Below are 15,095 nucleotides of genomic sequence, written 5' to 3'. Positions count from 1 at the left end.
AACCATCTAAAGAGTATGAGGCCTCCTGACCCAACCAGATTCTATTGGGGGAGAAAACGATTTGGTGGTATATGCCAAAAATCCCAAGCTTGTAGCTCTCCCAAAAGATAATTTGCTGCCAGAGCTGTCTGATAGTGGATCACTCCACTCTTCCCATTGAAAAGAAATCCAAGCGAGCAGTCAGAGACTAAACTAGAAGGGTAACAACAACTGCACGAGAGGCGCTTCTACTAGGACTGTCGGGTGCTTTACTATACAATTAGGTAGTGTGAATGGGTACCTCTGATGTTTACAGTGCATGCATTGAAGAATATAGCTCCTATTTTTAAAATGTTATAGATGCCCATATGGAAAAGGAGTTGTGCTTCAAGGTACGAAGAGAGCTGTCACCAGAGAAGGACATCATGGTTGGAAGAATAGAAGTAACAAGGCGAAGAGAAAGATGAGCAACCTGATGGTTTGATACAATCAAGATAATGGCAGAGAAGACCCTGGTGGACCTATCTGGGCTTGCACAAGATCGATCTTCCTATAGAGCGTTCATCCACCAAGTCTCCATGGCTTGAGATCGAGCCGAATGCCATTAAAAATAAATAAATTAAAAAAATATAGTTGAGTTGCAGTACCCAATATCGGCCACTACAAGGTGTATGGAGCTGTTCTGTTCATACTCTGTAGACTGCTGATCTTACATTGATGACCTATTCTGAGGATGGGCCATGGACAACCCCTTTAATGACCTGACCTAACAAACAAGTATGTTTACTGTACGGTATAAATATTATCACAATGATGACATTGAAATTCATTGTGTATGGGCTCGGGGTGGAAAACCAAAAATAAAAACCCGTACCCCCCTTCTGGGCCTGCATCACTCCTCCACCATTGTTTCTCCCTGGAGGCAGGAAGTGGACATGGAAGTCAGTTTCGGAGGAGTTACTCTGGCCCAGAAGGTGAGTACATGTTTCTTATTTGTATTTCCCCACCCTGAGCCCATAGACAATAAGTTTTAAACTAGGAGAAAACCCCTTAAAGAATATATCGTACAATAGACATAATTGTTTGCTAGGTCTAGGCATTAAAGGGCATCTGAGAAAAGTATAATATAGGGGCAGAGACCCTGATTCCAGCGATGTATCACTTACTGGGCTGCATGCTGTCATTTTGATAAAATCAGTGTTTTATCTGCAGTACTCTGAATGCTGAGCCGTGTATAACCCCTCCCACACCACTGATTGGCTGTTTTCTGCCCAATGTAGATAGAAAGCAGCCAATCAGTGGTGGAGGCGCAGTTATATAGAGCTCATGAATATGGAGGACTATCTGGCAGCAGGTCTACTAGTCCTCTAGTGATAATCTGTCTGTGGATAAAACACTGATTTTATCAAAGCTACACTAAGCAGAACAGTAAGTTATACATCCCTGGAATCAGAGTTTCTGCCCCTACATGATGCTGCTTTCATATTAGTTGTCAAAAACCTAGCGACAGATTCCCTTTAAAGGGATTGCCAGATCAGCATCGCCAACAGCGGCCGGATGTACACAGTGTACAGAGCACATACAAAACAGCGCTATATATCTTATAGTGGCCGATCTTGGGTACTGCAGCTCAACTGCTATTCACTTTAATAGGAGCCGGTTTTCGGTTTTACCTATCCTTATTTTTTACTACTGTGGTGAAAAAATATTCAGAACTCCGTAAAAAAAACAACACAAAACTTTGCTTGTGTCCCTATTTTCCAAGACCCCCAACGCTTTAAATTTTTTGGAATCTAGGGCTGTGTGGGGGCTTACTTTTTGCACCTTGAGCTGATGTTTTTATTGATACACTTCTGGGGTAGATACGATGTTTTAATCGCCTGTTATTGCAATGTTTTGATATTTTCTTACCTGGAAAGGTCGGACTTTTACGAGCACAGCGATACCAAATATGTGCATTTTTATTTTTTAAAATTGTTTTACATTTAATGGGGGCAAAAGAATTTGAACTTTTATGTTTGTTTTTTTTTTCCCATATTGAAAAACATTTTTTTTTAAACTTTTTTCTGAATTTAATAGTCCCCTTAGAGGACTTGATGGGGACTTGAAGCTGCGATCATCCGATGTGTAGCTCATAGTGTGAGCCCCCATCCAAGGCCGGGACGCGACATATGACGTGAAGGGGTTAAAAAATGTCTTAATTAGAATCGAGGCCACAATACAGAACTTAGATGACGAGGACACCTATGTATCGAGACGACCAGGTCACTCCGCATCATTATCACGTGATGTTTCCCACCGGAGAGGCTTATTAGTTGCCTAGACTCTCTTGGTTCCAACTTTTGGAGGTAAACTTTAAATTCCATTTTTTTTTATTATGAGAAATTACAAAATTATGTAAAAAAAAAAATATATTATAAACCTTTAAAACTTTATGAAAAAAAACACATTTACTTTAGAAAGAAAACTCTTTCTTCAAATGGAACGAAAGCGTTCCCGATGATGAACTTGCCGAACGTCTTTACAAATAATTTCTTTTTTTTTTCTTTAACACAACACAATACACATAAAACATAGTAAAAGTTAATTGCTTTCATTTTTATTATCCTCTATAAGTCATCTCAATATGGTGCTTTGCATCTTTTATTTTCATACCAAAAAAACAGATCACGCTGAATAAAAGCAAAATGTGGAGAAAAAAATCCAAAACCAAAAGCAATAAAAAAAAAACCCCAAAAAACATTTTCCTTATTTTGTAGGTCGTTCGTAGTGATACCCATCAATTGCTTCATTATATATAATAATTTTTTTTTTTTTTGGAGAATTTATAAATGAACTAAAAAGGTGAAAAATTCACGGAATTTACAATGTTCAGAAGTTTGTGAATTTGATCCGATGTAAATTGTCCAACCTAAAGAGTTTTAAGACTATTAAAAAAAAAAAAAAAAAAAAAATAGTCAGCAGCAAAAACTCGGAAGGTGATACGTCCGGCTAGTCCGTCTTTTCAGTCTTGGCGTCTTTTACCATGACGTCTGACGATTTCCTCAAGGGTCCCTTTTCTGAGTTGTTGTTTCCTTGGCTGCTTTCCGATACTCCTCCAGATTTATTTGTCGTGTGTTTCTCCAAATAATTCAGCATCTCGCTTAGAACGGTTTGGAAGGTGCTAAGAGCCGCGCAAATCGCTGGAGTCCCGAAACCGTGAGTGATTAAGCTGGAACATAAAAAAATAAAAAAATAAATAAATACACATGTAAAACAAACAAACAAAAAAAACAACAAATAAATAGCCTTGAAGTCGTGACGTGAGATTGTATCAAAAATCAATTTATTTCACAATAGCATTCTGTAATTCTACCGGGAAAACTATTACAAGGAAAAGCTCGTATTGTAGGCAGAATATTTTATTTTAATTTATTTATGTTTTATTATATTTTTTTTCTTTTTACCATCTGTAATTTTTATTTTTTATTATTTTTTTTTTTTTAAATGGAAATTGAAAACGTTATTGGTGCGCTGCGTTACTTTGTATCGAAAATGCTGAACTGTTGACTGGATGAAGCTAGAACGTTCTTGACTAATCATGCAATCCCCGGGCATCAGAATGGTAATTTTTTACCTTGAGAAGTTTCAATCAGAACATGGATTACTGTGAAGGATACATGCAGACAATGAATTACTTATCAGAGCCTTTGTCCTACATAATCACAGAGGCGGCACAGGTTATTTCAGTAATTGTGGCTCCGTGTTAGAATCTTTAATGTATCATTTTTCAAATTTTTTTCACTTTTATTTGCAGGCTTAATATTTACATTATTTTGAATAATCGGAGTTACTTATTTTTCATGTAAACCTTCATCCAATTCGAAGGGAGGTAATAAGGAAAGATAAGATTAATAGCAAATCCTTCGCAGAATATCTTTGACACTTAATTCTAGTTCATTTTCTGTGTTTTTACATAGTTTTGGTCTTTTAGTTCTTTTTTTTTACGGTGTTGAATGTGTTGGATCGATTCTTATTATTATGCGTCTCTGTTTTAAGGCATTTTCTAGTACAAGAAGTGATGGCCTATGTTCAGAATCAATGACACTGTGATTGCCATAGATTAGCACAATGCATTGGCTTTGGGGCTTCATGAATGGTGCTGAGCTGCAGTACAAGGACACAGACACTCTAGCATGTTAAACTTGGGTCCATAACGCTCACAAGAATGCAACAGCTCTTCAAAGAAACCGGGCATAAAATATTGAGGATCTCTACGTCTAAAGGAAAAGGTTCACTCATCATTACAGGCAGTTATTTTTTTATTGTAAGAACAGTATGGATTCTTTTCTGTACAAGTAGTGAGGCAATACATTGTTTATTGTACAAGCTATGAGACTATGGATTCTTTACTGTATGAGTAGTGAGACTATGGATTATTTACTGTATGAGCAGTGAGACTATGGATTCTTTACTGTATGAGCAGTGAGACTATGGATTCTTTACTGTATGAGCAGTGAGACTATGGATTCTTTACTGTATGAGTAGTGAGACTATGGATTCTTTACTGTAAGAGCAGTGAGACTATGGATTCTTTAGTGTATGAGCAGTGAGACTATGGATTATTTACTGTATGAGCAGTGAGACTATGGATTCTTTACTGTATGAGCAGTGAGACTATGGATTCTTTACTGTAAGAGCAGTGAGACTATGGATTCTTTACTGTATGAGCAGTGAGATTATGGATTCTTTACTGTATGAGTAGTGAGACTATGGATTCTTTACTGTAAGAGCAGTGAGACTATGGATTCTTTACTGTAAGAGCAGTGAGACTATGGATTCTTTACTGTATGAGCAGTGAGATTATGGATTCTTTACTGTATGAGTAGTGAGACTATGGATTCTTTACTGTAAGAGCAGTGAGACTATGGATTCTTTACTGTAAGAGCAGTGAGACTATGGATTCTTTACTGTATGAGCAGTGAGATTATGGATTCTTTACTGTATGAGTAGTGAGACTATGGATTCTTTACTGTAAGAGCAGTGAGACTATGGATTCTTTACTGTATGAGCAGTGAGATTATGGATTCTTTACTGTACGAGCAGTGAGACTATGGATTATTTACTGTACGAGCAGTCAGACTATGGATTCTTTACTGTATGAGTAGTGAGACTATGGATTATTTACTGTTTGAGTAGTGAGACTATGGATTCATTTCTATAGGGGCAGTGAGACTATGGATTCTGTGAGACTATGGTATGAGTAGTGAGACTATGGATTCTTTAATGTAAGAGCAGTGAGACTATGAGTAATGAGTGACTATAAGTAGTCTGACTATGGATTCTTTACTGCATGAGTAGTGAGACTATGGATTCTTTACTGTAAGAGCAGTGAGACTATGGATTCTTTACTGTATGAGCAGTGAGACTATGGATTCTTTACTGTATGAGCAGTGAGACTATGGATTATTTACTGTATGAGTAGTTAGACTATGGATTTGCTACTGTAAGGTGTTATGATCTGGTGGCCTAAGAGCAGCATGAGACGTACTCTGGAGAAGGTGGTACCTGTACTGACCGCAGACCCTGAACTTAACACCGCAACTAGAAGTAGCCGTGGAATGTACCTATCACTCCCTAGACATCTCGACACAGCCGGAGGACTAATTACCCCTAGAGATAGAAAAGGGAAAACTATCTTGCCTCAGAGAAAATCCCCAAAGGATAGACAGCCCCCCACAAATATTGACTGTGAGAGGAGAGGGAAAAAACATACACAGACTGAAATCAGAATTTAGCAAAGGAGGCCTCTTCTAGCTAAATAGAAAAGATAGGACAGAGTACTATGCGGTCAGTATTAAAACACTAGAAAATATCCACCACAGAAAATACAAAAACTCCACAGCTAACTAAAGATATGGAGGGTATATCTGTATCTCCAGAGATACCAGCTTGGCTAAACAAATCCTTATACAGACCAAGCTGGACAAGACAAAAACATGGAAAAGAACTGAACAATAAGGCCACAGCATGTGGACAGCAAAAATCAAGGCCAGAAATTATCTTTGTTGAAATGAACAGCAAAGCAGGAGAGACCAGGCAGGGATGTGAATCCTCCAGGAACAATGGACAACTGGCACTGACTAAAGGGTCAAGCAAGACTAAATAGCCCAGTCACAATTGCAAAAAGTGAACACACCTGATAAATGCTGCGATTCAGAAACAGCAGTGCTACCACTTATAACCACCGGAGGGAGCCCAAGAGCAGAATTCACAACAGTAAGGACAGTAAGACTATGGATTCTTTACTGTATGATCAGTGAGACTATGGATTCTTTACTGTATGAGCAGTGAGACTACTGATTCTTTACTGTAAGAGCAGCGAGACTATGGATTCTTTACTGTATGAGCAGCGAGACTATGGATTCTTTACTGTATGAGTAGTGAGACTATGGATTCTTTACTGTATGAGCAGTGAGATTATGGATTCTTTTCTGTATGAGCAGTGAGACTATGGATTATTTACTGTTTGAGTAGTTAGACTATGGATTTGTTACTGTAAGGACAGTGAGACTATGGATTCTTTACTGTATGAGCAGTGAGACTATGGATTCTTTACTGTAAGAGTAGTGAGACTATGAATTCTTTACTGTATGAGTAGTGAGACTATGGATTCTTTACTGTAAGGACCGTGAGACTATGGATTCTTTACTGTATGAACAGTGAGACTATGGATTCTTTACTGTATAAGTAGTGAGACTATGGATTCTTTACTGTATGAGTAGTGAGACTATGGATTCTTTACTGTAAGGACAGTGAGACTATGGATTCTTTACTGTATGAGTAGTGAGGCTATGGATTCTTTACGGTAAGAGCAGTGAGACTGTGGATTATTTATTGTTTGAGCAGTGAGGCTATGGATTCTTTACTGTAAAAGCAGTGAGACTATGGATTCTTTACTATAAGGACAGTGAGACTATGGATTTTTTACTGTATGAGTAGTGAGATTATGGATTCGTTACTATAAGAGCAGTGATACTATGGATTCGTTACTATAAGGACAGTGAGACTATGGATTCTTTACTGTATGAGTAGTGAGACTATGGATTCGTTACTATAAGAGCAGTGAGACTATGGATTCTTTGCTATATGAGTACTGAGACTATGAAATCTATACAGTAGTAAGACTATGAATTATTCACTGTACAAGCAGTGAGATCATGGATTCTTTACTGTATCAGTAGTGAGATTCTGGATTTTTTACTCTATGAGTTGAGACTATGAATCCTTCACTGTATGAGTTTTGAGACCATGTATTCTTTACTGTATGAGCAGTGAGACCGTGGATTCTTTACTGTAAGAACAGTTCTCTGATATTAATAACCTATTTCCATAGATAGGTCATCAATAGCAGATCAGTTGAGGCCCTCAATATTTTGTGCATGGACAATTCCTTTTAATTTTCTGGAAAATCTTCTCTCTCTCTCCTCCCGGACTCCTGAACAGGAGAAGTCCAGGTTCAGCACCAGACCCGTGTCTACAGTTCGGGTTCACTCATTTCTGGTAGGGAAATCATCCTATAATTTTCCTTGAACTGTTCAAGGCTACGTACGTTTCAAAAAAACCATAGCTGAAAATGCACAAAGGAAATTTATATCAAATCGGGTTCCAAAGTGTTCTTGAAATCAAAAGTCCATAAAAATGAAGGATTGTAGTTGAGGCCATGCAAAGAGTGGACAAAAGCCTTCTTTTATGTTTTTAAGGTTGAAATAGCCCATAAAACTTGAGGAACACTTTACAACATTGCAGTAATCAGATTTCTGCAGACTTTATGATAGCAGATATCCATTAAAATCACAGAATAAGTTACATACCTAAAATGTGTTAAGTGTCTCTGGATATCGAGGTCTAGAATTGGAGTTGGTCTTGAAGAACCCAATGGCGACCTGTCTTGACTGAGTAGATCCTGAAATTCTTTGCAGATTTGCCTTAAAAAAAGTCCATAAAAATAATGACAATTAATAGGAACAGTCACATCATAACGTAAGCTCAGCAAACAACAGGGATTGCAGGAACAGAGGGGAGATTTTAGGAGATTGCAAGGTTTAAAAACAAACTACGGAACTTGACAAAATTGTTCTTGCCATATGGTCCTCTGATATTCCCTGGTCTACTCCCGCACTCCCCCGATCTCAGTGCTTCTACTGCAGCTCCATGTGCAGCCTGGTTGTCGTAGTCCTCCCGGACTCCTGAACGGGAGAAGTCCAGGTTCAGCACCAGACCCGTGTCTACAGTTCGGGTTCACTCATTTCTGGTAGGGAAATCATCCTATAATTTTCCTTGAACTGTTCAAGGCTACGTACGTTTCAAAAAACCATAGCTGAAAATGCACAAAGGAAATTTAGATCAAATTTGGTTCCAAAGTGTTCTTGAAATCAACAGTCCATAAAAATGAAGGATTGTAGTTGAGGCCACGCATTGATTGGTTGTAGTAGTTATTCTGCTAGGTGGAAAGTGATCAGTTGTCGGAAAATACAAAGATTTGTGGGGACCGTAACCTGCAACAGTTTGGGATCGGTAAGTTTTCACTTTATTTTCTAATAAAATTACAGATTTTTTTTAATAGCTGGACAACCCCTCTAAAATACTTGGTGTTGATAGTTGTAGTAGGCTATTTTAGGGTTGCTATTATAAATGCAGAATCATGTGCGTGTTGGACACTGGAGATTAAAATTGTGTCAATAGAGCAAAATAAGCTAATCATACTGTCATTGAGATCAAAAGGAGAAGGCCATCATCTACATGCCCTTTGATTGGGCTACCACCCTGAAAACACCCTCTAAAGATTCCACAGGCTTACTTTGGACAGAACAAATGCTCACTCTGTCTCTATTAAAGGGAATTTATCAGCAGGCTTTTGCTAGGTAATCTGAGAGCAGCGTGATATAGGCGCTGAGACCCTAATTCCAGCGATGTGTCACTTACTGGGCTGTGTTTTGCTGTATTAATAAAATCAGTGTTTCATCAGCAGGAGATTATCACTACAGAACTAGCTGCCTTGTGCTTCCTAGTCAACTCCTGTGTAACCACGCCCCCACCACTGATAGGCAGCTTGCTGTCAACATACAGTGTAAACAGAAAGCAACCAACCAGTAGTGTGGGCGGGGTTATGCAGAGCTCAGCATTCAGAGAACTGCTAAATATGCAGCAGAAAAAACTGTGATTGTATCAATATAACAGCACACAGACCAAGAATTGACATAACACTGGAATAAGGGTCCCAAGCCCTAGATCATGCTGCTCTCAGACTACACGCTAACAGAGTCCCTTTAAGTTGCATAACCAAGGGCAGAAAAGTTGCTTACTGGATCAAGGAAAGAATCCCCAATCTATATGGGAAGAATCATATAATGTCACATAATTTTTCAGGGAAGTGAATGTTATTCCACCTGGTTACCAGAAATTATACACTCAACAGAGAACTGTTGTATAACTTGATGATAGAGTAAATATAATTTTTTTTTCGAGCTTAGTGTTGAGATGTGATTGAAACCTGATGGTTTGTCTAGATGATGAAGACAGAAAAGGATTCACCTAAGTCATCTTCCAATGTCATTTTTTCAATAATTATCTACCTAATGTTAGTATATTGTCCTAATATTGGCATTAGTAGCAAGATGCTACTACTTTTATAAAAAATAAAAGTCTGGGAACACATCACAGGAAGTCATAGGAGCTAAGCTTTCACTTGAACCATCTGGCTAATTTGGGATCCCATGATCAGGTCCATGTGTAAATCGACTCAGCAAAAATTCAGTAAGTGTTCTTGTGTTGTGTTCAATTCCATCAATATAGCAGTAAAGTTTTGTATTTCATAGTATTTAGAACTACCGTAGATATAATAATGTCCTTTTCCATGTCTCTTAAAGGCAATTTTGCTTGAAAATAGAAGCTTGACTGATCATTGTGATTTAGGCTTTTATAATCCATGGAGATCAAATGTGATCCTCAAGGAAAGCTTCTTCTAAGTCAGTTGTAGAAGAAATGTAATACTACATGTTGTCCAGTCACATACATTTCTGATCATGTAATACAGTCTGGATCTTCCTGGGGAGATTCTCTATTTTAGCAATTCTCAGAATCACGGAGACATTCTTAAGCAACGAGACCCCTTTATGAGCATACAGTATGTGGAAAGAGGGTGGTTTCAGGAGACAAGAACAGATTTTAAAAGCTACCATGACTTATAAAGTCTTAAAAGCAAGAACACTCCGTCCTTCGCAAGGTGGAAGTTCTAAAAAGTTTTTAAAATAAGTAAAAAAAAAAATTCAAAGTATACCAAACAGAGCCAATTACTTACTTTGTGGCAAGTATCATCTTTTTCCTTGCAGTCTGTTCTTTCTGTTCCATGTGTTGTCTAGCCAGATGTTCTCCCACAGCTTTTGCTGGAAACTCTGTCTCGCAAGTGTATCCAAAATCTCGGGCTAGATGTAGAGCCTCTCCTGTTGAGAACAGAACAACAGAAATGGTGTAATCAGGTCAGATAATGGATTGCGCAAACTAACTAAAGATGGCCATACACATTGGATCAAACTTGGTGGACCAATTTTGACTGTAGCGATCTGTGTCTGGATTAATGAAGTGAACAATAGTTAGTTTTGATCGATGAATGATCAATGAGCGCTCTTATTCATTCGAAATCCCATTGGGCCCGTTAGATTTTTTTTCATCCAATAATCCACATAGGTGAAATGTGGATGGGTCTTTTGGGTGACCAATGATAGTTCTTTAACAAGCAGGCCCACCATTTCTTACCCTAAGCACATTCATATGAATATTGTCTTGGTTGTTCATGGACGTCGAACAAGTAGTTGCAAGGAACAGTGCCATTGCCCAATGTAATCTAAAGTATGCTTGGAGCCATCTTGTGAACCAGTGATTCCACCAATGATTGCTTGTTCATCGGTATAGAGCCATCTTGTGAACCAATGATTCCACCAATGATTGCTTGTTCATTGGTATAGAGCCATCTTGTGAACCAGTGATTCCACCAATGATTGCTTGTTCATCGGTATAGAGTCATCTTGTGAACCAATGATTCCACCAATGATTGCTTGTTCATCGGTATAGAGCCATCTTGTGAACCAATGATTCCACCAATGATTGCTTGTTCATTGGTATAGAGCCATCTTGTGAACCAATGATTCCACCAATGATTGCTTGTTCATTGGTATAGAGCCATCTTGTGAACCAATGATTCCACCAATGATTGCTTGTTCATTGGTATAGAGCCATCTTGTGAACCAATGATTCCACCAATGATTGCTTGTTCATCGGTATAGAGCCATCTTGTGAACCAGTGATTCCACCAATGATTGCTTGTTCATCGGTATAGAGCCATCTTGTGAACCAGTGATTCCACCAATGATTGCTTGTTCATCGGTATAGAGTCATCTTGTGAACCAGTGATTCCACCAATGATTGCTTGTTCATCGGTATAGAGTCATCTTGTGAACCTATGATTCCAACAATGATTGCTTGTTCATCGGTATAGAGCCATCTTGTGAACCAATGATTCCACCAATGATTGCTTGTTCATTGGTATAGAGCCATCTTGTGAACCAATGATTCCACCAATGATTGCTTGTTCATTGGTATAGAGCCATCTTGTGAACCAATGATTCCACCAATGATTGCTTGTTCATCGGTATAGAGCCATCTTGTGAACCAGTGATTCCACCAATGATTGCTTGTTCATCAGTATAGAGCCATCTTGTGAACCAATGATTCCACCAATGATTGCTTGTTCATCGGTATAGAGCCATCTTGTGAACCAGTGATTCCACCAATGATTGCTTGTTCATCGGTATAGAGCCATCTTGTGAACCAGTGATTCCACCAATGATTGCTTGTTCATCGGTATAGAGCCATCTTGTGAACCAACAATTCGACCAACAATTGTTTTTTCATCAGCCCATTTTCAGCTAATGTGTATGGTCACCTCAACTAACAACCCAACAATTTACGATGATTATTACTGGTGAAACTTTTTACACAAGACTTTAAGGCATGTAGCATTTAACTAGTGGAATATGGTTATGTGCTGATGAAGAACATTACATATTTTTAGGCACCCCTTTCTTGGTATAGGTAGCCATGTTACCCACTGATTACCAATGTTGCTTTATAGCACAAAGTTAAAATTGAACCTAGAGATATCAATTTTGTGTTTTCTTTCTACAATTGCTTGGGTTTCCTTAGCTTTCTTTGAAATTGGTCCTAGTGTATGAGATCGGAAAATGAGATAGTGAGCAACTTAGGGACAGGAAAAGAGTCATTATCTCTTAAATGGGATGTTTCATCAAGATGGTCCTTGTCCATAAGGCTGATTCAGGTGTAAGGACATCATGGTCATAGCCAAATCCACTCTGGTGGATTCAAGCCATCAATAGATTGCATGGTTGGCCATTCATCTTCTCGCAAAATCAACTGCTTGCTGGGGTCCTGGATGACATATCCTCTTGGTGAGCAAATATTTTATTTTCAAATGACTTCACAGACGTTTCCCAGGAAATGTAATTCGATTCCCAAGAATTGAAAGTATTCCAAAGCCTACAATTGACCTCATATTACATGTATGACACTTTAAGGTCTCCTAGGACTCAATTGAACCCCTTTCAATCTCTTTAATGCAAATATCGCCTTATTAATGTCAAAGTGATCTCAAAATAAATGGTTATTAATAAATGTATGGCAACTAAAATAGAGACTCTATATATATATATATCTATCCTCCTATAATAATTAAATCTGCATTATTCTCACATGCTAAGCTTCTTTATTGCGATGCTATCACACTCTGTACAGTTTCTTTAGTGTTTTTTGACTTTCTCTCTATCTCTATGGCTTAGATATGAGCTGTGACCCTCACTATCCAGATTCACTACAATATGACTGCTGCTTTCCAAACCTGTGCTTTTATAGTGGCTCTGGTAGTTCCTCCTGAGTGGCTGTGCTATATCATGTGATTTGATATCTGCAAGTTTTTATGGGGAAGCCCACATGACTACACCCTCAATCCTTTTATAGCTGCGGCAATCTTCTGCAACATGTAAAATGGTGGTGACTAGGGTTGAGCGACTTTTACTTTTTTGGGGTCGAGTCGGGTTTTGCGAAACCCGACTTTGTCAAAAGTCGAGTCGAGTGAAGTCGGCCGATTATCGCGAAAAGTCGGGGATCGACCGAAACATAAAACCTAATGCAAGTCAATGGGGAAGCATAGTCGGCAGTGAGTGGAGGCCAGGAAAACACCTACAGTGCCCATTTTAATGGCAAAAACATCCATTCTTGTTACTGAAGCTTGTCAATGTTAATTTACTTTATAATAATAGATAGGCATTGGAAATTGGGGGTCATTTGGCTAAAGTTGTGGGGGGTAGGGCTGGTTTAAGTTTTTAGTGGGCCCAGGAAACATGGACTACATCACGGTGGTGGAGCAGTGAGAGGTAAGTATGTCAAGTTTGCAAGTGCTGTGATCCTGAGCAAGCAGGGGGGCCCACTCGTTGGCATTGGCACTGGTACAGGGCCCCTCAAAGTACAGCGGTGTCTTTGCACGGAGGGGGCGCCTCCCACCGGCAGCGACACTTTTGCTTACTCTGAGGGGCCCTGTGCCAGTGACGTCACCAACAAGTATGCCCCCCCACCTGATGAAGAAACCTGCACTTTCATCTGCACCTTCCTCTTTGTCCCTGTGTAAGGTGGTATAGCATGCAGGAAGGGGAACCTTACTTTCAGCAGGGTCAGATTCTGCCTGTGTAGAGTGCAAGGGGAATGTAGTGGTCTAGGTCAATGTACCAGCAGACTCATCTAGCAGTGGCTGGGCAATGGGCAGGATGAGGAGGAAACACAGATATAGGGCCAAAGAATAAAGTAGGCTAAATGCAGTTCAAAATTGGTAACAGGACTAAACAGGCGGCATTGGTTTGTTCAGTGGAGGAGCAAACCCAGGAGCAGCAGACACCGTTTTAAGGGCCCAACCACACTAGTAGGCCAAATGCAGTTTAATATCTGCTACTATAGGCCGAAAGCCTAAAGACTGAAGCTCAGCTTTATACCGTGGAGGACAACACCAGGGAGTGGCACACACCGTTAGTAGGGCCCAACCAAAGTTGAAGGCGAAATGCAGTTTAATATCTGGTACTATAGGCCGAAAGCCTAAAGACTGAAGCTCAGCTTTATACAGTGGAGGACACCAGGGAGCGGCACACACCATTAGTAGGGCCCAACCAAAGTTGAAGGCCAAATGCAGTTTAATATCTGGTACTATAGGCCGAAAGCCTAAAGACTGAAGTTCAGCTTTATACAGTGGAGGACAACACCAGGGAGCGGCACACACCGTTAGTAGGCCCCAACCAAAGTTGAAGGCAAAATGCAGTTTAATATCTGATACTATAGGCCGAAAGCCTAAAGACTGAACCTCAGCTTTATACAGTGGAGGACAACACCAGGGAGCGGCACACACCGTTAGTAGGGCCCAACCAAAGTTGAATGCCAAATGCAGTTTAATATCTGATTCTATAGGCCGAAAGCCTAAAGACTGAAGCTCAGCTTTATACAGTGGAGGACAACATCAGGGAGCGGCACACACTGTTAGTAGGGCCCAACCAAAGTTGAATGCCAAATGCAGTTTAATATCTGATACTATAGGCCGAAAGCCTAAAGACTGAAGCTCAGCTTTATACAGTGGAGGACAACACCAGGGAGCGGCACACACCTTTAGTAGGCCCCAAACAAAGTTGAAGGCCAAATGCAGTTTAATATCTGATACTATAGGCTGAAAGCCTAAAGACTGAAGCTCAGCTTTATACAGTGGAGGACAACACCAGGGAGCGGCACACACCGTTAGTAAGCCCCAACCAAAGTTGAAGGCCAAATGCAGTTTAATATCTGGTACTATAGGCCGAAAGCCTAAAGACTGAAGCTCAGCTTTATACAGTGGAGGACAACACCAGGGAGCGGCACACACCGTTAGTAGGCCCCAACCAAAGTTGAAGGCCAAATGCAGTTTAATATCTGATACTATAGGCCAAAAGCCTAAAGACTGAAGCTCAGCTTTATACAGTGGAGGACAACACCAG

At 39.6% G+C, this 15,095-nt stretch overlaps 1 protein-coding gene across 1 annotated transcript in view; it reads right to left on the bottom strand.

Moving 5' to 3' along the window:
- Positions 1-2,556: 2,556 nt before the first annotated feature.
- Positions 2,557-15,095, bottom strand: part of TFAP2D (transcription factor AP-2 delta) — a 79,474-nt gene continuing 66,935 nt past the window's right edge. Inside the window, exons 6-8 of the mRNA XM_077293090.1 lie at positions 10,319-10,460; positions 7,833-7,946; positions 2,557-3,190 (exon numbers count right to left, since the gene is read on the bottom strand). Coding sequence (XP_077149205.1) covers positions 2,971-3,190; positions 7,833-7,946; positions 10,319-10,460 — 476 coding nt within the window. The 3' untranslated portion in view covers positions 2,557-2,970. The remainder of the gene's footprint in view (positions 3,191-7,832; positions 7,947-10,318; positions 10,461-15,095) is intronic.

The sequence above is a fragment of the Ranitomeya variabilis genome, chromosome 2, assembly GCF_051348905.1.
Source record: "Ranitomeya variabilis isolate aRanVar5 chromosome 2, aRanVar5.hap1, whole genome shotgun sequence".
NCBI lineage: Eukaryota > Metazoa > Chordata > Amphibia > Anura > Dendrobatidae > Ranitomeya > Ranitomeya variabilis.
This window is presented reverse-complemented; position numbering and strand designations above follow the sequence as displayed.